General features: G+C 33.7%; 2 protein-coding genes across 5 annotated transcripts in view; one reads left to right on the forward strand and one right to left on the reverse strand.

Annotated features, from left to right (window-relative positions):
- The window catches only part of LOC145279791 (regulator of MON1-CCZ1 complex-like), a 162,487-nt gene that overhangs the window by 54,479 nt on the left and 85,007 nt on the right, over positions 1-23,001 (forward strand). For all 3 annotated transcript variants that reach the window (XM_080131119.1, XM_080131118.1, XM_080131117.1), the window contains exon 16: positions 3,062-3,169. In XM_080131119.1, coding sequence (XP_079987245.1) covers positions 3,062-3,169 — 108 coding nt within the window. The remainder of the gene's footprint in view (positions 1-3,061; positions 3,170-23,001) is intronic.
- LOC145279793 (uncharacterized) overlaps positions 16,298-23,001 on the reverse strand; it is a 43,506-nt gene continuing 36,802 nt past the window's right edge. For both annotated transcript variants that reach the window (XM_080131122.1, XM_080131121.1), the window contains exon 2: positions 16,298-18,474. In XM_080131122.1, coding sequence (XP_079987248.1) covers positions 16,761-17,672 — 912 coding nt within the window. In that variant the 5' untranslated portion in view covers positions 17,673-18,474 and the 3' untranslated portion in view covers positions 16,298-16,760. The remainder of the gene's footprint in view (positions 18,475-23,001) is intronic.

Raw genomic sequence — 23,001 nt, forward strand, 5'->3', positions numbered from 1 at the left:
AACCTAAAAAAAACAGCAATTCTTCTCCTTTTGTCAGAAACATTGCACATGGAATGTTAGGACTAAAGCACAAAATAAGGGAAGCAGACTTACAAGGCTGCCAAAAGTAAATTCAAAGTTCACTTTCTACTCTCCTTTATCATTCATTTTGTAAAGAAATCTGGTGAAGTATTGAGCTGCAGTTCTATCCCAAACGTCTTTTGATGGTTGGGTGGAAGAATATTATTTACAAGCATATACTTTTCATTGAAAATGTAGAAAACACAAAATTATGCTTTATCAGTGTAATTTTTTATGTATACATTATAATTTCTGAAAAAAAAAAAAACATTTATATATTAATCTGTAGTGATATGTAGTAAGATTGTACATCTAAAAACAAGTATGGGTTCACAACTCCCTAAATTTATATTAGAATTGGCCACAAGGACTCATGACGTAACAAATAAAGTACTAGGTGAAGTTCAGTTCTAAGTGACCTTAGGTTGAAGGTTCCATCCTCAGTGCACTGAGGATGAGTTATGAATTAAGATGGAATGAGGATATGATAATGGGTTTTATTGGGCAAAAAAAATTTCCGATTTCAACAAGAGACAATTGAAGAAGATTGGAGTTTACATTGGCCAAAACTTTGTAAGAATAGCACTAAAGATGAGAGCAGTAATCCAAATAATATGAATAATACAAGTTTCTGATAATCTAACAAGAAACATACTACCTTTGACTTTCTATTTAGAATTAAGATTTTCTTTCCAAATTCATTACAGAGGGTGTTTGCACTAATATATAAAATCACTGAATTATGTTGGTAATTAAATTTCACCATTTATCAAGTCACTTGAGGATAAGTGTTATTGGGTTGGGTAGGTAGACAGTGAGACACTGAGGGGATTTATAATGATGGTTGTAATTGGTAGAAAAATTGATTATTTAAGGGGACAGCTCAGCAAGAATTTGTTTGCATTGAACTTGAAAACAACAATGTTATAGTCAGCCAGGAAGCAGTCTTACAGTGTTGTGTTCCACAGACTGAGAAAGAAAGTAAAAAAAATGTCCGACATGGGAATCTTTTTATCAAATTCTAGAATCTGTATGGAATTTCAGACAGAACCCTTTATTTAATCTATGGAGATAACATGCTCTCATTCTGTCAGCCATGACCAGGTAGAAGGTTTTTGTAATTTGTAATTTTATTAGTAATGCCCACGCTGAGGACTGAACCTTCAACTTCGAGAAGAGTGTCACTTACAACTCAATCTTTATTTAGCACTTTATCTGTTACGTCACCGGTCCTTGCAGACAGTTTCCCGAGTTTGACAAAATACACCTGAAGAAGGTCGTAGGTTACATTAGCTAAAACATTATGAGAATAACACTCAAGATAAGAATAGTAGTCCGAATAATTCAAGTTATCATTCCTCATCTAAAAAATTTACAAACATAAATATCTGTCCTTTGTCTTTTTATTACGTATTTACCGAATGTCTACAATCTTTCCACTTATATTTTGCTTAGTTTTTGTCTTTTCCTTTTTTTTGTATATCTATCTCTCTATGTTTGAGATATATACAAGCAAGAAGACCCAATGTTGCTCAGGATTGAATCAGAATCACTACCATATATCTTTGCAATATACTCATAACACTATATTAATTTGTTTGTAATGCCAACTCTCTCCTCTCGTCTTGCCCTCTAATATAGTCGGAAAAGGCTGAAATATGAATCAATGTCTTATACATATGGTTAAAATTTAATTAAAATCAGATATACATGTTTGTAATTTTATGAGGATTTTGTCCTAATGGGTCATTTAGAGGGGGGGGGCACAGATATTTGGTACATAGAAGGTAACATAGAAATTTGAGGCCATTTTAATGGTCTTTGTCGGGAAATTTGATACATATCAATATTCCATAAAACCCAATAACTAACCTAAAAGGTACAGATTCCCTCAAGTCTGTCTACGAATAAAAAAAATTTTAAATGAAAACACAAAAAGTCATTGTTTGTTAAAAACCAGTTTCATCCATTTGTTTTTTCTTTTCCATCGGAAAAAGAAAGAAGGCAAGAAAAATAAAATCTTAGATTTTCATTATTTGTTAAGCCATGTTTACTTTATCCAAGAAGTATCAGTAAGAGACTCTTGGCATGTTAGCATGTGGATTCTGTTAAAGCATTGAAATCTTATTTGGGAGAGGAAGGGAGGGATATTCACCTGAGCATGACAACAAAAATGTTTGTTGGCACTCAAAATCTGCTTTTATTTGGAATGAGAGATGAAAGTTTGTTTATCTGGCAATAAGAGTTACAGAAAATCATTAAAAAATATTTTCCTTTTCTTTCTTTTTGGACAATTTATTTTTGTTATCTCTCTCTCTCTCTCTTTCTCAAACTTTTGTCGTCTTTTTTTATTGGAGAAAGTGAGAGGAGATCGTCTCAATTTCTATTTTTCTTTTCTGATATTTGTTCTAGCTTTCTTTTGGGTGTTTTCTTCTTATTGTCTCTCTCTCTATTTGTTATCCATTTTTTTTTATTATTGTGTTTTATATATATATTTTTTGTTATTTCTGACTTCATTTCTCTTTCTCTTTTATTACTTTTTATTATGCTCTTTGTCTTACCATCTCTTTCTTCCTTCTCTCGCTCATCTTCTTTTTGTCTCTCTTGCCCTTACCTTTTTCTTACCTTCTCTCATTCTTTTGCCCTCCCCTCTCTTCCCTGATCTCTTTCTTTTTCATCCTTTCTTTCTTGCTCCTCCCTCTCTTGCCCTCTTCTCTTTTACCCCCTTCTATTGCTTTCTCTTACCTTCCTCTTTCTCTCTTACCTCCTTTCTCTTCCTCTTCCAATCCTCTCTCTCTTACACCTTCTATTTCTCTTTCACTGGATTCATTTTTTCTATTACGGCCTTTTTTATCTTTTATTTTTTTCTTTATTCAGCTTCCACCCCCACCTCTTTGTCATCTTTTACCCCTGAAAATTTTTCATGGATACTTTAAAAAATACTCGCCTAACAATATCTTTACAAAATGTTTTAATCATTTAAAATCTAACTTTTTTCCAGTCCGTTGACAACTCAAATCGACCTGACTCTCATCAGCGATGCAACAAAGTAATATTGGATCAATCTGACATGTACACTCATGTTTTCTCCGTTTTTGAAAATTCCAAGGTAAGTTTTTTTTTTTTGTTTTTGTTTTTTGATCGTTCACATGTTGTGCCAAATTGGTATAACGGCTCATGTTGCAGTGCTCCGAGGATCCCACTTTTTAAAGCAAGCACTTAGGATATTCTCACAACCCAATAAAAATCTCTGCTTTGGTGTTTTCTTATTTCACTCCTAACATCTATCCAAATTATTTATTTTAGGTATTTCTGAAGTCGACTACAAATGACATTTATTTACTTTTCAAATTAAGCAACAATTAAGTTAAAGAAAAGAAAGAGGATCTTGGGTTTATTTTAAGCAACCCTGTAACTCTCACTTCCCTTATTTTGTCCCTTAGTCCTCACATTCCATAAATGATGATTCTGACAAAAGATGAATAATTGCTGTCTTCTAGGCTGGAATCTATCCATTTAACACTTGTTGGCTAATTTTTAACCTCAACGTAATATTTTTCTTTTTGTTTTTAGTTTCTTACATTAGGTGGGTTCTGGCCTTGTCTGGAGTGATTTCCATAAAAAAACAAGAACTCATAATATTATCATCAAAACATATCTGAATTTCATCAGTGCATTCCTAAATACTAAATTTGATCTAAATTCTGTCAGAGCATTTTTTTCATAATCCCAGCTCTTATCATTCCCCTACAAGGGAAATCTTGCTATAGTTATCTATTAAAAAGAAGTATTTAAAATATTTTAGAATTATAGAAACTGTAAGGTGCAGAAATGTCTCTGTAATTTGATTGGCTCTAATCCTTTATTCTTCTCTGAAATATCTCTCTTTAGACATGATGGTGTTAATCTCAGTTTTACTAGAAATACTATTCTTCACAATTGTCTGATCTGTTCTCTGCTTCTTTTGTTTCAGCTCGTTTGACTCCTTCGTCTAGTAGTCTTCATCAATTTGATGTTTTGATACCTCATTATAACAAAGCTTTCTATTTTCTCTAAAACTACAGACTTGTAGAACTCTCTTCCTGCTAACCGTTTTCCTCCTATCTATAGTCTTGGTCTTTTCAGAACTAAGGGTAATAGTCATCTCCTGTTCTTGTAATCATCTTTCGTTCTTGTTGGTTCCTTTCATCAAGTGGCTTCACACCTTGTCTGAAGCAATTTCCATTTTAAAAAAAAATAAAGAAATAGATATACAATGACAACTGTTCAAGAAATTTAAAAGATATTTTTACATAAATGAAGTTTTTTTTTTTTACACAGTGATCACCACTTATCAAGGCCCGGAAGCCACTCAGGGATAAGGGTTATTGCAAGTACATTACGTTAGTGTGGAGATTTGATGAAGTGTTTATTTAAGGGGGCGGTTCATTAGGAATTTGTTAACATTGGACTTGAAGACATCAAAGTTGTAGTCTGGTGGGAAGCAGGCAGACGGAACAGAGTTCCACAGGCGTGCAGTTCTAAGTAAGAAGCTTTGTTCATGGAATACGCGTTTTGATTTAGGCACAGATATAGAGTGGGGGAAATTTTTGACAGTGGATTCAGCTAGACGGGTGTTTTTCGTGAAAGATTGGCGAGGGGGGGACCAGAGATTGGAGTTCAGACGAGCACCTGCCATGGAAATAACGATAAAACAAGGATAGGCTCGCAACGTCTCTTCTTTGGGATAGAGGTTGCAGGGTAGAGAAAAGGGCATCCCCCACTAAGCCACGAAGTCTATTTTGTACTCTGTCAAGGCAGGATAGGCTGTTTTTAGCAGCTCCTGCCCAGATATGGCAACAGTATTCCATCCTTGGACGTACTTAGCTTTTATATAGATAGAGAATTGCATCAGAAGTGAGATATCTTCTGGAGCGGTAGAAGGATCCCACCATCTTTCCAGCGACCTTGGCAACAGACTTGATGTACGTGTTCCATTTCAGATCAGGAGTAAAGGTCAAACCCAGAAGCTTGTCAAAATACTGGGCCTCACCCAGACGAGAGCCATCCATCACAATTGATGCCAGATGGGGATCAGAGCGTTGATGATGTAAAGATAGGAGTTTGGTTTTGGATGCATTAAAGGTAACCAGCCACATCTTCCCCCACTGAACCACGCGCTCAAGATCAGAGGAGAGAGAATCAGAGAACTTTGTCATTTACAGCCTTTGATGTGTTGCCGTAGATGGTCATGTCATCAGCATAGATGTCAACGAATGATTTAAGTATGTGTTTAGGGAGGTCATTGATGTAGATCAGGAAGAGAGTTGGGCCCAGGATTGACCCCTGAGGGACTCCAGCATTTATATTGCAGGCCTCCGATTTTTGTCCATCTACCACTATTCTTATGAGCCTATCGGAGAGAAATGATTTAATGATTGAGAAAACATTTCCAGTTATACCGTAGCTGGAAATCTTGTGAAGTAGACCCTTATGCCATACCTTGTCGAAGGCCTTTAATATGTCAAGAGCAATTGCTCTAGAAAGAAATCCTTTGTCAAGAGATTCACTAATCCTGTGGGATATAACTGTCAGCACATCTGTGGTAGATCTTGCAGAGTGGAAACCATATTGTGTGTCACTAAGAAGGTTATTCCTGCTGAGGTGGTTGACTATTTCTCTATTTAATATGGATTCCAGCAACTTACTCATAACACACAGGAGACTTATTGGTCTGTACTGATAGGGGGATGACTTATCACCTGAATTCTTAAATACAGGGCAAACTGATGAGGTCTTCCGGGGAGTCGGAAAGCACTTCTTCTTAAGGCAGCGCTTAAACAGTTTCGTAAGTATGGGAGCAAGTTCTGGTTGAAGCTTTTTAAACACTATAATTGGGATGCCATCAGGGCCAGATGCTTTACTGGAGTCTAGGTTCTTGATTAGCTTGGCGACCTCATGCACGGATATTTGTATGTTACCTAGCTTGTTCTGTGTTATAGGAGGAAATATGGGGAGTTGATGGCCTTCGTCGCATAGAGTAGAATTAGCTGCAAAGTTCTTTGCAAATAGTTTGGCCTTGTCTGACGCTGACGAGATGACCTCTGGTCCATTGATAATGGTTGGGATAGAACACACACTTCTGTTCAGGATCCTATTTGTTATTTGCCAAAACTGGTGGGAACTAAGCTGCTGATCAGCTACCTTGGATTTAACAGACTGGGCATATAGCTCTCTTGCATTTTTTATTACTCTTTTACAGTGGTTGCTGGCAGTCCTGAGGCAGCTTTAGTCTCAGTGCATCTATTAAGTTGGTAGCTATGAAAAAAGTGATTTCTGTGCGCGATAGCAGCAGCAGATTCTGGGGAGAACCATGGCTGGCTGTTAGGTTTTTGTTGGAATTTTTTAGATGGTATGAATTGGTCTATGCCTACAATTAACCATTTCATGAACAATCTGAATCAAACCTCTCGTGACAATGACCGATTCTACACATGCGTCAGATGACGTCATGACCTGATTTACTTTAAATAGTTGAAAAACTGAACAAATTTCATGTATGTCGCGTTAGCTCAGTTGATTAGTGCGTTGGTTCATTATCTAAAAGTTTTGGGTTCGAATCGTGGTGTAAGATGTCTTTTTTTTTTCTTTTTTTTTTTGATTTTTTAAATTTAAATATTGAACCAGTGTTATTTAAGCCATTTTTCACATAACGTTCGTTTTTCTGTTTTCTTGGTTTTTTTTAACTTCGCTTATCCGCCCCCGACCACACACCCAAAAACACCCGGGTACCCACTGATTTTTTAAATTTTAATATCGAAACAGGCTTATTTACGCCATTTTGCACGTGTTCGTTTTCTGTTTTCATCGTTCGTTTGCCTTACATTAGTTTTTTTTTTATGTTTTTTTTTTCGATGTTTTGATTACCTCCCACCACTCCCTGCTTAATTAAAACATTGTTTTCTTTTTTTACTTCGCTTATAACAAACGAACCTGGTCATTGACGTCGTCGTCATAACGCTCGACGACTTCCGGGCGCGCACCTGTCATTTGGTTCAGTAACTCATTCTGGCTGGCCGATTTTATTTTCAAACTTCACCTCATGGCTTCGGGTTTGATCCTCCCCCCTCCCCCCCTCCCCCCTGTTTCTTTTTTATTTAACACCACACACACCTACAAACACCCGGGAAACGCCGGGTACCCCAGCTAGTCTATAATATAAATCTCACCTGTCTGTTTAAATGTATGTATGTATGTATGTCTACCTAAAACTTTCAACAGAGGTGACGAATTTTCACGAGATCAGTATCGTTTTTAAGCTCGACCCTTTGGACAACAAATATTAGAAATTTGGCTAAAAACATTAATTCCTTCACCCTCAATTGGGCACTTTTCTACAGGGAGGAGTCGTTTTTTTTTGTTTTTTTTGTTTTTTCTGAGATTTTTTAATGTCATCCCCCTCTTTTCGATTGACTAGCCTTAATTTAAACATTCATCACTTCCAGTTTGGTCATGGGTGCAACAGCAAAGACATCATGTTTTTTTTGTTTTTTTTCACGTTTTTTTCCTTCTTCGCAGTACGGGTTCGAGCCTGCCTGCCTACTAACACATTTTTTTTTTCTGCTCAACACCGACCTTCAAACACCCGGGCAATTCCCGGGCGCCCAGACTAGTCATCATTAAAATTCACATATTAAATAAAAGATGAGGAATAAAAGTTATAATTTTATTATATCATCAGAACTATGAGAAAAAGTAAAAAGGGAAAAATTAATAAAAAAATAAAAAAATGTTCCCCTTTTACTTTTCTTTGTTGTTCTGATGATATAATAACTTTTATTCCTCATCTTTTATTAAATATATTTGGTTGCTTTTCTTATCTTGATAAGTGTTACTTTGTTAAAGGTATATTTTTTGATAACATAAGTGTATTAATAAAATTCATATTCTTTTCTACTCTCCAACCATACATTTGGTCTATGTCTGACTTATTCACTAAGTGTCAGTTATGAATGTTCAACAATCTTTGTTTTATCACAGTTCAGTGCTGACTTATATAAATTATTTACAATTTTGAAAAGAATAACTAAGAGATTAACTAGAATGTTTGTCATATTTAACAATCTACTTGAAAGACTACATACTCTCTAATTGTATAAATGTATTTTGATGTAGTTTACATATAGAGTATTGGATATTGAACTTTTCTGGGAGATCACCGGAAAGCAATTTCTACCTTTTTCTATTTTCCTATCCTCTTCCTTCTCTTTTCTTTCTTTCCTTTCCTCTTTCCTTCTATTTTTCTTTCATTCCCTCGTCTTAATTTTTTCTTTTCTTTACTTTTTCTTTTTTTCTTTCTCTTTTTTCCTTCCTTTTTCTTCCTTTTTCATTTTTTCTTTTTCATTTTTTCTTTTTCTTTTTCCGTTTTCTTTTTCTTCCTTTTTCTTTTTCTTCCTTTTTCTTTTTCTTCCTTTTTCCTTTTTCTTCCTTTTTCTTCCTTTCTTTTTTCTTCCTTTTTTGTTGTCTTGTTCTTTTTCTTTTTTCTTTTTCTTTTCTTTCATCTTCTCTTCCCTATATATTTTTTTCCTTTTATCTTTTTCTTGTCTAGTATCTTTCCTTATTCATTTTTAATTCTACCTCTAATGGGAAAACATTTGTTATCCGTTTCTCTTGTCTTTTACAAATCTAAAGAAAATACACGAAAACATCACATGGAATTAATATAATTTTATTATTTTTAATAAATTCATGATTTACACATTTATTATGTTTGGAACGAATGCTCAACCTTAATAACACATCCAAACACTGTTAAACTAGGAAATTACTCGTTTTCTCTACTAAGTCGTCAATCCAAGACCTTTATGGATTAAACTATAGTATCTGTTCTCAATCAAAAGAGTTAGATCCTTCTCAACTAAGGTAATCTCTCATTGTACTATCTCTCAATGTTCAATTTAGGGGGCAAGTGGATGGGTAGTGTAGTATCTGTTCCCATAGAGAGTGCCAATTTTTCAGGGAAGCTGAATATCCCTCTCTCCACATTACACTCTGACTGTCTAGTTTTGTCCAGATAGTGAGATAAGCAAATAGACATATAAAAATGAATAGATATTGGAAATAGGGTATGATTATGGGTATTTGGAATCAAGTCTCTCCTTGCTGTTATTTGAGATCATTTGAAACCATAGCAAGTTGTAGTCTCCCTTTTATCAAGGCCTGAGGTTTTGGGGAAATATCAAATTATTTTGTAATTCATATGCAAAAGTAGGAAAACAAATGACTATGCTTGAAATATTGGTAAAGGTGCAGTATCTTCCCACCCACAAAATATTTAAATTACCACTATTATAGATTTTCAAAGGTGCTGGAAACAAAAATAACAGTTAAAATTCCAAGAAACAAGTAATTTCAATGATATGAATAAATTATAGTTGTATTAATTTAACGTAAAATTAACACCTACTTTATAGCCAAGGTGACTATAAAGTGGGTTCTCATTTTATGTTAAATTAATATAGAAAAGTGATCCTCCACTTGTTTAAACAATAATGTGTAACCTTAAGGGCAAATGTCATATCGTCCACTACACAATTCAGGTCATTAGCTTTCCAACGAACCTTCATTTGTTAAATGCTATTCAATAGTTGCTGAGATTTCAAACTTATAAGCTTACCAAAAAAGTGGTGTATATATATATATATATATATATATATATATATATATATATAATATAAAGCTGAATGTCTGTGTCTGGTCACGAATAGGCTCTTATATGGCTGACTATTTTAAAAAACTGATTACATATAATGATAGAAGATGTATCGAGACACAGGAATGGTTATGTTTGATCCTGCAGAACGGTGGTTCATTAAAATTGTGGGGTCTGTGTTCGCGCCTGGTCCACAAAGTATGGAAATAAAAAAATTTAAAAATTAAAAAAAAAAACGTTTACAAGTGTTTTTGATATAGATGTACATAATAATACTTTGATAAGTATGTTTTAACTTAAATAGGGATGGTATAATAAAATTGTGGGATCTGCATTCGCGCTTGGCCTTCATAGAATGGAAATAGGCACAAACTTCAATAAAGACTTTTCATATCTCTCTGTGTAAGTATACTTTGATAATTAGGTTTCAGTTTGAAGAAATATGGTATAATAAAATTATGGGGTGTTCGTTCGCACCTGACCTCCATAGAATGGAAATATGTCACAAAGTTTAACAAGGTTTTTTAATATAGATCCACAGAATATTGTGATAAGTGTTTCAGTGTGAACAGGTATGGTATAATAAATGATGGGGTTTATCTATTTTATTTTTACTTTCATCATATTTTGCTTTGGTTTTGATACCCACCGAATTCGAAGCTATCTCTTTACAACCCTTCCTTTTCATAACCTATCATCTATAAATATAAAAGCGAAAATGTATGTATGTATGTATGTATGCATGTTCGCTTTTCCTCAATGTCCACGAAAGGCTTCTTTCAAACAAGCGCTTGCTCGCTTCACAACTTTTTAAAACTTTTTATATCATTTATAAATTGTAATATCTACGAATTATCCACGGAGCTTGCCTGTCTATTTAATTTTATTGACTTTCAAACGTTAATTATTCCACATTTCCCACATTGGCACACGTTACATTCGGTTTTCGGTATAAAAAAAGCGAACCTCGACTCTAATCACAGGCCCAGAGGCAGTTTGGTCAATGTCGACTTCGTCATATCAGACTGTAGGTTTCATTTCACTCCTCTTAATAAACAGGGAGCGGGTTTTTAAAAACAAACAAACCGATTTATTAAAAAATGTCCCACACAAAATCGTAACTGCTGAATACCTATCGCCGTCACGTCAATAAAAAACGCATACCTGTTTGTTTTTTTAACACTTTATTATTTTCCAACTGCGCGTCGTCAACACTTCGGGTTTTTTTCACATACCACGAAAAACACCCGGGCAACGCCAGGTACCCCTCGCTAGTCTATAAATATAAAAGCGAAAATGTATGCATGTATGTATGTTTGCTTTTCCTCGATGTCCACGAAAAGCTTCTTTCAAACAAGCGCTTGCTTGCTTCACAACTTTTTAAAACTTTTTATATCATCTATAAATATCTACGAATTATCCACGGAGCTCGCCTGTCTATTTAATTTTATTGACTTTCAAACATTAATTATTCCACATTTCCCACATCGGCACGCGTTATATTCAGTTTTCGGTATAAAAAAAGCGAACCTCAACTCTAATCACAGGCCATGAGCCAGTTTGTTCAATGTCGACTTCATCATATCAGACTGTAGCTTTCATTTTGAGATGAGGGAGCGGGTTTTTAAAAACAAGCAAACCCATTTATTCAAAACTGTCCCGCACAAATTGACTGCTGAATACCTATCGCCGTCACGTCAATAAAAAACGCGCACCTGTTTTTTTTAAAACACTTTACTATTTTCCAACTGCGCGTCGTCAACGCTTCGGGTTTTTTTCACATACCCTGAAAAACACTCGGGCAACGCTGGGTACCCCTCGCTAGTACTTTAATAAATCAGTCCATTTTCTGTAGGCTGTTTTTGACTCCAGTCAATGACGGGTACTTTTGCTAGTATATATATATATATATATATATATATATATATATATATATATATATATATCGTAGCCAAATTGAATATTCAAATGCTCATATCTTTGGTTCTATGGAACGAAATTACATAAAAATTTGCAGTTTTTTTTTTAATATTATAATTCTATTCTATGATTAAAATTTTATGACAATTGGTAAAAAAAATCTATATTTTCAAACCAATAAAATATGCCCAAACCAAATTTGCTTACATTTATATATATATATATATATATATATATATATATATAGTGTCCTGGTAAGCCAGCTTTAGTTTTGCTACTTTGGGATGAATTTTGTTTAGGGTTTATTTTGCTTGGTTTCTCCCTTGTCGCTTTGCCAGGCCACTAATATATATAAAATTAATAAGAAAAATATACAAAATGTTTATACCTTTTCTCCATTTCTTATTTGTGAACATATAGGAATACAAAATGTCTGCTTAAAAAAAACCTGGCACTAGTGCACTTTAACTAATTTGAAATATTTTTTTTTATTTTCATTTTCAAAAGAGTTCTAGTTGAGAACAGAGAGACAATCCAAATTATAAAGATTTTTCAAACCAAACTTTTCTGGAAATTCTAAGCTCAGTATAATAACGAAGTAACACAAACATTATCAAAACATTTCTTGAATTAAATTTTTAAAAGTTTACTTTATGAGCAACAATATTTCAAAATTTACAAATAAAATGCAACATTTTAAATTTTAAAATAATTCATAAGATGTACAAATAAAATAGAGCTTTTCACTCAAAATATTATGAAATAGATGGAATATATTTTTTTATATAACTTTTTTCAGAAAATATAATAATATAATAATTTAGATGTAAAATGCAGCAGTTAAATTATATTTTGAAATGTTTGCTGGTTTTATTTTGTATTGTTTCAACCACTATATTTGCAAAAGTTAAATTATGTTTTTTTGTTTTGAAAAGGAGAAATTTCTTCAATAAAATTAGTCTTACAAATGGTAATAGTTATTTTATAATATTTTGATAGAATGTAACTTGTTTGAAACATTGTGTGTAGTATATCAGGAAATGTGTTTAGAGTCTATGACAATGCCGTTTTGAAAAGAAAAACACTGTTGGGCATGAGACAAGTGTTATGTGCTGGGAGAGGCTAAGTTTAGGGGTAATTGTTCCCTGATTAGAATCGTTGATTGTGTGATGAGTACCTTTCCTCTGTACTGCCTATAACACAAAAGAAAAAAAAAAGATATTGGACACTACGTCACAATGTTAAATGATACGTGGTCTTGGTTCCTGGATAATCCTCACTCAACCTTTAATGACTCAAACAAAAGGCAAGAATGACACAACACGTTAAAATATACAAAAGTTTTTTTTTATTCATATGAATATTCTAATATCACTGAAATTCAGCACAGCATTCAATGAGTCAGAGGGGTGGGCTCGAATGGACTGAAATCTAGACAATACAAACTGCTATATAAAATGAAATAAGTAAAAGAAAGGAAAAGAAAAAAGAAAGCAAAAATGTAGGGATGTCGTCATGGAATTACAAACTGGTGAGAGGTACGGATGGGGTTATTAGGAATGGACACTTATCTGCACATAAGAAAAAAAATGAAACAGCTATTAATAGTCCTTGATGAAGTTTGGGGATATGAGCATATTGTCATATATAACTCTCACATTTCCGCTTCCCTCTTCTTTTTCCTTTCTCTCTCCTTTTAACTTGTCAACACATAAACTCCACGTAATCGGTTCCTTTTTCTCATCACTCTCATGTAAATGACTCGGCGCATGTCATGAGGTTGATATACCGTAAAACTTCATTGTAGTCTGGAATTTTTCTTTGACCTGAAAGTTCTTATAACGGTCCTACCCTTCCTATCATCCTGCATGCATTATGTAGGTGCATGGCTTAGGGTAGAGATGTTGTAGAACCTTACTAATGGTATGTGGGACTACGAAGCAGTTAGGACACCTTGTCCCAACAGCAGCATCAATCCAGAAGGCTTTGCAAATCTTGTTTTCTCCTCACTTCCTCGATTTTCCCGCCCAACCTTCTTTCTTCTCCTTCCTTTTGTTGGTTGACCAATAACGGGTCCCCATTTATTTGCTACCAACTACCTTTCAGAGAGAGAGAGAGGGGAGTGAGAGAGAGAGTGTGTGAAAGAGGAAAGGGGGTTCTCACTAAAGGTGTCTTGCTTACAGTGGCAGGTGGGTCGGGCATGGCAAGGAGGTTCAACATTATCGACAAAATGTTTACATTTGATGTGGAAAGGAGGGGTTGATTCCTTAAATTTTTTCTTCTTTTAAATAAACCTTTCACTGCTTTTATTTCAGTTTGAATCCGTACAGTATATTACAGAAGGGAAAAGAATAATGACAGTATTGAAAGATTTTAACAATTTCAATTATAACTTATTTATTTACCAATATAATGTGTCAAACAAGGATGGTATTGTGGTATTATGTTCTTTGAATTTTCGATGTATACCTCATCTTCATATTTTGATATGTATGAATATTTTTTTTTTTAACTTTAGTCATTATTTATAATAACTATCTAAAATCTTTAATGTTTTCAATTTTCACTTAAATCATGTGTTCTGCATTCACATATCTCCGACAAAGACAGTAATACTTCTGGTTAGTTAAAGTGCACTAGTGCCAAAAAAATAAATAATAATTTAAATAAGTATGTAAATGACAATTAGCATTTGTTTTAACTCCATTGTCTGAAGAGCTTTAGGTTCACTCTTTGAAGATTTAAAAAGAAGCTTATCTTTCTTCTTACTGTTTCCACTTCACTTCCGGTTGTTGCTTTGTTTTCATTGATTTTTTTTTTATATTGATTTGATGTTTTTTGTTTATTGTTAAGTGAAAGTGCAGAATAGATAAAGGATGCCCCCCCCCCATGTTAAGAAGGGCGTTTCTAGATAATAATGTTATCTATTATATAAGTATTATATAAGGGGTAGTTGTCTGTGTGTGTATGTTGGTATGTCCATCTAAAAGTCACAAACTACTAAACAAAGACTTATGAGGTTGGTATATTCTTGATCAACATTGATGAATAATATCTGAAATTTAGAAAAAATTATTAATTCTCTGGGGATCAACTGAGCCAGGTTTCGTCAGGGAGGATCTTTTTTTTTTTTTTTTCAATGTTATGTATTAATTTGGAAAAAAATGTAGTCTCATTCCTCGAATTTGTTATATAAAGGAAAGTTGTCTGTGTTCAGTTAGAGAGGAATTGGGTCGAGAAGAAAGAGAGGATTAAGGAAAGGAGGGATAAGATGGAAGAGAAGGAAAGATAGACAGACAGAAAAAGGTAGAGAAATTGAAATTTTAATAGAAAGATGTACTTTTTCATCGGGCAATGCCGAGTAACCCTGCTAATTATTTTTAAAAAAAAATTCCTGACATGGGGAGGAATAACAGGAAATGAAGTGGAAACAGAAATTGTAAAGGTAACCATAAAAAGAAATGTTGAAAAAAAACATTCCAAAATAATTGTTTTAAATTTTTTTTGTTTATTAACTGAAGTACATTTTAAAAGAATGACGGCACTTATATATGAAAATATAACAATATATCTTTATTGTTGATGATGGTTACGGGTTATTGATTGTTAGGAAGGAGATGCAAACATGAGAATTCAATGGGTTTATTCTTCTTGGGCCCAAATCATCAATCAACAACGATAACCTTCTCAGTTTTTATTATATAACCATTTGTGATCACCCGAAGGCCACTTGAGGATAAGAGTTAATTAATGTAAGGTGGTGGTGTAGTAATCATTTATTGTGTAAACTGGGTAGAATTTGATTATTTATGGGAACGGCTTTACAGGAACTTGTTTACATTGGATTTGAAGGCTATCATGTTATATTCAGCTGGGAAGCATGCCAGCAGAACAGTGTTCCAAAGGTGGGCAATTCTGGGAAAGAAGCTTTGTTCATGGAATCCGTGTTTATATTTAGGCACCAATAGAGAGTGGGGGAAATCATATATAGTGGCTGTAGCTAGTCGAGTGTTTTTTTTTGTGAAATTTTGGCAAGGGAGGGGGGGCATAAAAAAGGAATAAATTACTTTTTGACCCATCAAAAAATTGAAACGAATTTGGAAGCATACAAATTGTCGAATTAAAACTGGCTTTAAAATTCTTATCAAATTATCATGTATTAAAAGATTGAAAGTTTTGAAAGCTATTTTTTGATTTTTTTTAATGTAGATTAAAACAGCATTACCTTAAGGACAATTAGTTATAGTTTTATAACAAGTTTGTTCAATTGAATGCAACTTTTAAAATCCTATTTAAAAAAAAAATCGTTAAAAAAAAAAAAAAACGAGGAAACAAAAGGCACAGTGCATGAACATAATGCATAAAAAAGAAAAACGAACAAAACAAAAAGATGAAAATAAAAAGAATCCCTGCTAATGCCGGGTGGGAAAAATTAGGACATATCTTTTTAATTATAGATATATTTTTTCATGTTCACATTATGTTTAGCTGTTTATATCTCTTCATTTCTGATTCGAATTATGATAAAATATAAACAGTAATGAAGATTATGATGAAAAAAAGTAAATATTTCAAATTATTCTGATATTTCTTTTCCTTTCTCTCCCTTTTTTCCTTTCTCTTCCCTTTTTCCTTTTCTTCCTCTCTTTTTCTTCCTTTTCTTATTCCCTTTTATTTTTCTTTCTTCCTTTTTCTATTTCTTTATTTTCCCTTCTTTTCCCTTTTCTTCTTATTCCCTTCATTTCTTTTTTATTCCTTTTCTTCCTTTTCTGATTCCCTTTTTCTTTTTCTTATTCCCTTTTTCTTTTTCTTATTCCCTTTTCTTTTTTATTCCCTCCGTTTCTCTTTTCTTTTTCTTCTCTTCCTTTTTCTTTTTATCTTTTCTTTTTCGTTTTACCTTTCTTCTGTCTGTTTTTTAATCTTTCCTTAATCCAAGAAAAAGAAAACACTTTCCAAAAGAAATAATAATGAATGTAACAATTGGCAAGTGGTCACATAAAAAGTCTTTTTGTAATGATTTCTAGCTGAATGATGAAATAGCGATATTATAGTCGATGTTAATGCGATGGCATTAGTCTACACTTTTAATTCAAATGTAGACCTCTCCTTTCTCAAAGACAATATTTGGTGGCTCTTCCTTCATATTCTCTTTAGTCTCATGGATAATGCTTACTATGTCGTAACTAAGTATCCCTATCATTAGCACGTTCTTGACTATGAAAGTCGAAAACGTTTTGCCGAAATGCTGCCAGAGAATCAAACGTACCGCCATGAAGAGGCAATTGATAACGATAATTTGTATAACCTTTTGTGTGATCATAAGTCCCCCGAACATTTTCTTCTTGTGGATCTCCGGAATGTGAACGACCGATAGTGGAAAGACTGGGATGAGCAGATTTATCACAATTATGAAGAGGATCATGTCCAACATACTACTATTTATCATTCTGTTTTCCTCAGCGTCATATAAGAGTTCCATGATGTCCATTGTGTCCAGGAGGTCTATCGGTACCGTGGCGCCAATGCCAAAGATAAACATCCTGAGGACAGGGTTGATGCTCTTGTGTAGGTGCGACATGAGTAGCAAAAAAAACACGACTGCAGTCAGACCGACCATGGCTCGTAGAGTGTTTGCACCAACTATGGCTCCATCCTCCATGCGGGGAGCAAAAGTTGTGAAGATAATTATTAATTTGCTGCATAAAACCACAGAGTAGATAACCCAGGCAAGTGGACCCCAGGGGAACCTCATTTTGGGTTGGCTTGCTTTGTCATGGCTGTTGATGACAAGTATTCTGTAAGTTGAAGAAAGGTGTATGAGAAATAACACAAAATAGACGGTATCTGTGACCAGGAGGCTCCACCACTTGTCGCTTCCGTTGTAATAGGCAAGAATATGGTTAATGATGAAGATCTGGAAAAGTAGTAGCAGCATGACGACCACACGAGACACAAAATGGTGCACGTAGCCATATTTCTGCTTGAGGTTTTTCAGGAACATTTTTGGTGTTTTTTTGTTTTGTTTTTTTTTTTTTAAGTTTTTTGCTTAATATTAATGTTTGGTTGAAGGTCAAATGATCTTTGTATACTTTTTTGTTCTATTTAATTTTTATATCTTTTTGCTTAATTCCTTTTTAATCTCTTGTTTCTTTTCTCTTTTTCTTTTGTTTTCTTTATCTTTTTTTAATTTTTGCTTTTTGTTTACAATTTTAAATTTTTTGACTTTCGTCTCTTTTTCTTTATGCAATTTTTTTTTTGTTAAATATTTTATTGTTTTAGTTTATTTTTCTTTAATTTTTTCCTTTTTTTTAGTTTTTATTCTTTAAGTTTTATTTCAATCTCTCTTTTCATTTTTCTTTTTCTAATTTTTTTGCTTTTCTTTCTTTTTTTAGTTTTTTGTTTGTTTACATATTTTTCTTTTCCTTTTTTTCTTTGTTTAGTTTTTTCTGTCTTAGCACTTTTCGATTTTACTTTTCTTGCTCTTTACTGATTTAAAAAATATTTTTTCTTTATTTTGTTTACGTTTCTTTTTCTCTTTTTTTTTAGTTTTGATTATTTCTTAATTAGAAAAGGTCTTTTCTATTTAGTTTTTATATTTTTTCTTTTTTTTTTTCACTTTTTTCTAAGTTTATTCCTTAATTAAAAACATAAATAAATTTATTTCTACTTTCGTACATAATTTTATGTCTCCACTTTGGTTTCTGAAAATTTATATCCACAATAAACTTCCTGTTGTTGATCATCAGTTTATGTATGACCTGGTCTTCTGCTCGCAGTGCATCATTTGATTTGCAGCCTGTCCTCTGAAAAAGAAAAGAAAAGTTTCAGTTTTGAGCATGTCATAAACTTATAAAAATGTCTATTTTATCTAAACTAAATTTTTATTGGAATAATACCATAAGAAAATTCATTAAAATTATTTTATTTCATAAAAATCATTAAATTTAATAAATCCGTTTAAATTTGTATTATTTGGATTATTCAGACTTTCACAAGTTTGATGTTATTTATGCAATAGCCTTGCCAACCAAATATATTTTCTTTACACCCAAGTTCTTATATGCATTTCTTCTTAACAAGTACTGCATAAAAAACATTAAGTTGCTTACAACTCTCTTTTCACAAAGAGAATAAGGATTGAATTGAGGAAATAATTAGAATTAAATGATGAAAAGAGCTGCTCAAAGAAGCAATTTTTGCATAATTCATCTTTCCTTCTTTTTAGCAAGTAACTTCGTGCTATATTTGTAGTGACTTTCATAAAAAAAAAATACAACATAAACAAAAATCCCACTACTACACTGTAGAAGTCCCTAGATGCCATAAAAATCTACTCAAATTGAAACATAGTGTGGATGCATGCAAAATAGCATTAATGGTTAGGGAAAAATGCAGACTTTAAAAAGGAGATCATATGAGAGACGTTAATAATATTCGAGATCACTTAAGAGGTGTGAATAATGTTTGAGATCGCATTAAAGGCATGAATGACATTTGAGAAGAAAATTATATAGGTGACGTTATGGCCATAACAATGCGAAAATGTTGTTACAAAGAAAAAGCAAGTTGAAGTTATTTCTATTCTTTGTCTAATTTGCGACTGAAACTACGTGTTGGTTCCCGGACAATACTACAAAATAGCTTCTTCCCATCTCGTTGCCCAACTTCCTACATAGTATCCCTGCAATTCAGATCCCAAATAGTATCTCCTTACGACTTAGTGACACTGTGCCTTGTTTGCGGTGGAAAAACAGTAAAAATAAATAAATTATAAACCAATGAAAAGCTTTCTTTGAAATTTAACATCAAAGACTGCATATGTGTTTATGTAAGTAAATAAAACCTATATAAACAGATCCTAAGACATCAATATAAGTTTTATTTGTAATGGCATAGCACAATGAAAACTGCTTGTAATGCGGACACTGATATTTCTAAATCCCAATCTACATATCTTGCTTGTCAGGTATATAAGCAGACATTTTTTTTTTTACCTAACACATTACTCAATAAGTCTTGTACCTGACATATAGATGGTATCACTGAAAAAAAAAAACATATGATTTTTACAAAGTACTAACCATCAAATAGTGCAGATCAGAATTTGAGCCTGGATTATTAATTTACAAATTACAATTTGTTTTAAGTGAAGTTTATATATTTGGGTACCAAAAAAGGGGTCTGTTGTGTACTTTATACCATAGCACCATATGTTGTATAATGGGGTACCAAATCATACCGTGATATGTACTTGTGACGAAGGTTCATCCTGATGTGTATACGTGCCATTAAATGTCTATGGTGGTTCTTCACTATCTGAACCCTAAGTTATGTTGTTGCGGTCTATTTATGTTCCAATTCTATGATCGTCTAAATTTATGTTCCAATTCTATGATCCAATTCTAATTGTTCCAATTCTATGATCGTCTAAATTTATGTTCCAATTCTATGATCCAATTCTAATTGTTCCAATTCTATGATCGTCTAAATTTATGTTCCAATTCTATGATCGTCTAAATGTTCATATATGTGTATGTGTGTGTGTGTGTGTGTGTCATACATGTATTTTCGACATACCTTATTTTCATGTGCCGTTAATCTTTGTCCACCTGGAACGTATCTTTTTCTTGGAGGGGAGGCTGGAACCTGTTTGGATGAATATTCAATCACTTTCAAGAACGCTGATTTATTTTATATAGTTTTCATTCACTTTCCAGGTGTCGATCGCAGAAGAATGGAAAGTGAACATCTTTGCTTGAGTGGTTAATTCTAGGTCTCCATTCTAAAACACGTCAGCTCTCTCCCTGGTGAAGGAGGGATGACCTGTTAAAGCGTTCACTCTACTCAACAACCAAATTCTAACTCCAATGATCTCCAGCTAACCTGATCCACGTGACTCAGACGTAGATCTTGTCAGCTGATAAGATACTTCCGCTAAACTTGTCTATGATCTAGCTTTGTCATATTTTGACAGGTTTTTATCAACATTCTTCATATTCATCTCATGTTTATCTCTCCAGTTAGATAGATAGATACAGAAATAGATAACTAGATTGACAGACAAATGAATAACTAACAAATACTTTCTTGTTTCGACCTACTACATAAGACTATCACAATTTTAAAAACAGTGAAAAAATCTGAATTTTGTATCTTGATAAAGCATTGCTTTCTGATGAGGAAAAATACTGTTCAAGCAAAGCAATGATTTAATAAGTGTTATTCGGACTTTGATCTTTCAGAAACAACAGTTAAGAAGTAGAATGCTGACTTTAATTACAGTCATACAAACACAAATGATGATGAACACTCTGGTTTTCCAAATTCAGCAGTTGTCCCGGAAAATATCAGAAAAGTTCACAAACTCAATTTAGCAAATTGTAAATTGAAGTTGCGTGAGATAGCAGAGGAGTTGAAGATATCAGAGGGTAGCATATTAACCGTTTTGCGATGATGAGAAAGGTATTTTCAAAGTGGGTGTCATGTTTGCTCACAGGCAAGGAAGATGATGCATCAACGATTCAGTGTTATTTGGAACTGCTTCAATGCAACAAAAAAAGAGAGGTTTTGCATCAATATGTGAGAATCGATGAAACTTTAATCCACCACTTCAAAGTCAAATTAAAAGGCAGTTGATCGTACAGCACCAGATGAAAACCATTCAAAATGGCCACAGATGCAAACATGTGCAAGGTATTTTGTTCAATAATTAGCTTGAGAAAGTAATAACCATCAATAGTGAATATTATAGTACTAGCTGGGGGAACCTGGTGTTGCCCGGGTGTTTGGAGGTGTAAAAGAAAAAAAAAGTGTTAGTAGTAGGCAGGCTCGAACCCGTGAAAGAAAGTGAAAAAAAACATTAATTCTTACCGCTACGCTAAGAAGCCATAGGAAGTGGAAAGCGTTCAAATTTAGCGATGTCAATCAAAAAGTTGACTTGCTAGCAGGTGCAAAAACGAATGTTGGCTGAAGGCCAGTTTAGCTTTCCACCGTTTCATTTATTTGTTTCGCCACGATGTTGGAAAACCAACTCCCCACAAAAAAGGGAGTGTCCAAATGAATAGCAATTGTCTGATATGAGGGGTTTCTCCCACATTGATCAAAACTAATTGCTTTCTGGACGTCCCAGCATGAAACGCCAGGATGCTGCCTTCGCTTCCGATATGTTTTACTTTTTTACAAAAAAGCTGAACAAACACACAAGAAGAAGGAATAGTGTGAATTTTATAAAAGTCGATGTAAATGTAGATACGACGTGCGTTCACAAATCGTACATATTATAATCTAGGGAGCATATAAAAAGTTCTAAACCATAGTAACCCTCTCGTGAGACCCCCGAAAAAAGCCTTTCTTGGACATACAAAAACATGCACGCCACTTTTGCCTTTTATATTTATAGACTAGCATTGCCCAGATGTAAAAGAAAAAAAAAAATGGTAGGGAGGTAGGCTTGAACCCGAAGCCTTGAGACAAATAGCCTGACAACTTACCACGATGCTATATGGGCAGAGAAGTGAGGAAGGGTGAAATTAAACGTTTAAAAAAGTAGGTGGTTAAATGAACATGAACGTGTGATTTTCTAGGTCAAACATCACACAGTAGTAGTAGTAGAGAAAATGAAATCACAGCGCGAATTTTGTAACATAAAAGTTGCTGAAATAAAAGATAGACGACCTCCTTTCGTAAATCGGAGGTATTATAATCTAGGGAGTATATAAAAAGTTCTAAGAAAGAGTGACCCCCTCCTTGTAGAAAAGTGGCCAGTTGAGGGTGAAGGAATTAATGTTTTTGGCTAATTTTTCGATATTTGTTGTCCAAAGGATCGAACTTCAAAATGCAACCAATCTCATGAAATCCATCGCCTCTGTTGAAAGTTTTAGGCGGACATACATACATACATACATTTAAACATACAAGTGAGGTTTATATTATAGATGTATAAATGTATGTATAAATATCTGGGCCAGGTGAAATCACCTAGGCACAGATGCCTCCGTTTACTCTTAAGAGACAACAGATACCACCTGTAAGAGTAGCAGCACATGTAATTGTCTAGCAAGGATTTCACAATCCCCACTCACACCTCTTGAATCGGCACTTCTTGAATTCAGTGGCAAGGATAAGTGCTAGATGACTGGAAACAATGCAGAGATAAGTGGAAAGCACATTCAACACTTAAAATTCCCAAATGGTCACCCATTTTAGTTCTGATCAGGCTCAATGTTGCTTAACTTCAGTGATCTAACCGAAACTGGTGTGTCACCGTGATTATGCTGTACATACCGCAAGATGGTGTCTTGATAAAAGCACTGATCCTCATCTGGGTTGGT

The sequence above is a fragment of the Euprymna scolopes genome, chromosome 7, assembly GCF_053919585.1.
Source record: "Euprymna scolopes isolate OS-2025 chromosome 7, ASM5391958v1, whole genome shotgun sequence".
Classification (NCBI taxonomy): Eukaryota; Metazoa; Mollusca; class Cephalopoda; order Sepiida; family Sepiolidae; genus Euprymna; species Euprymna scolopes.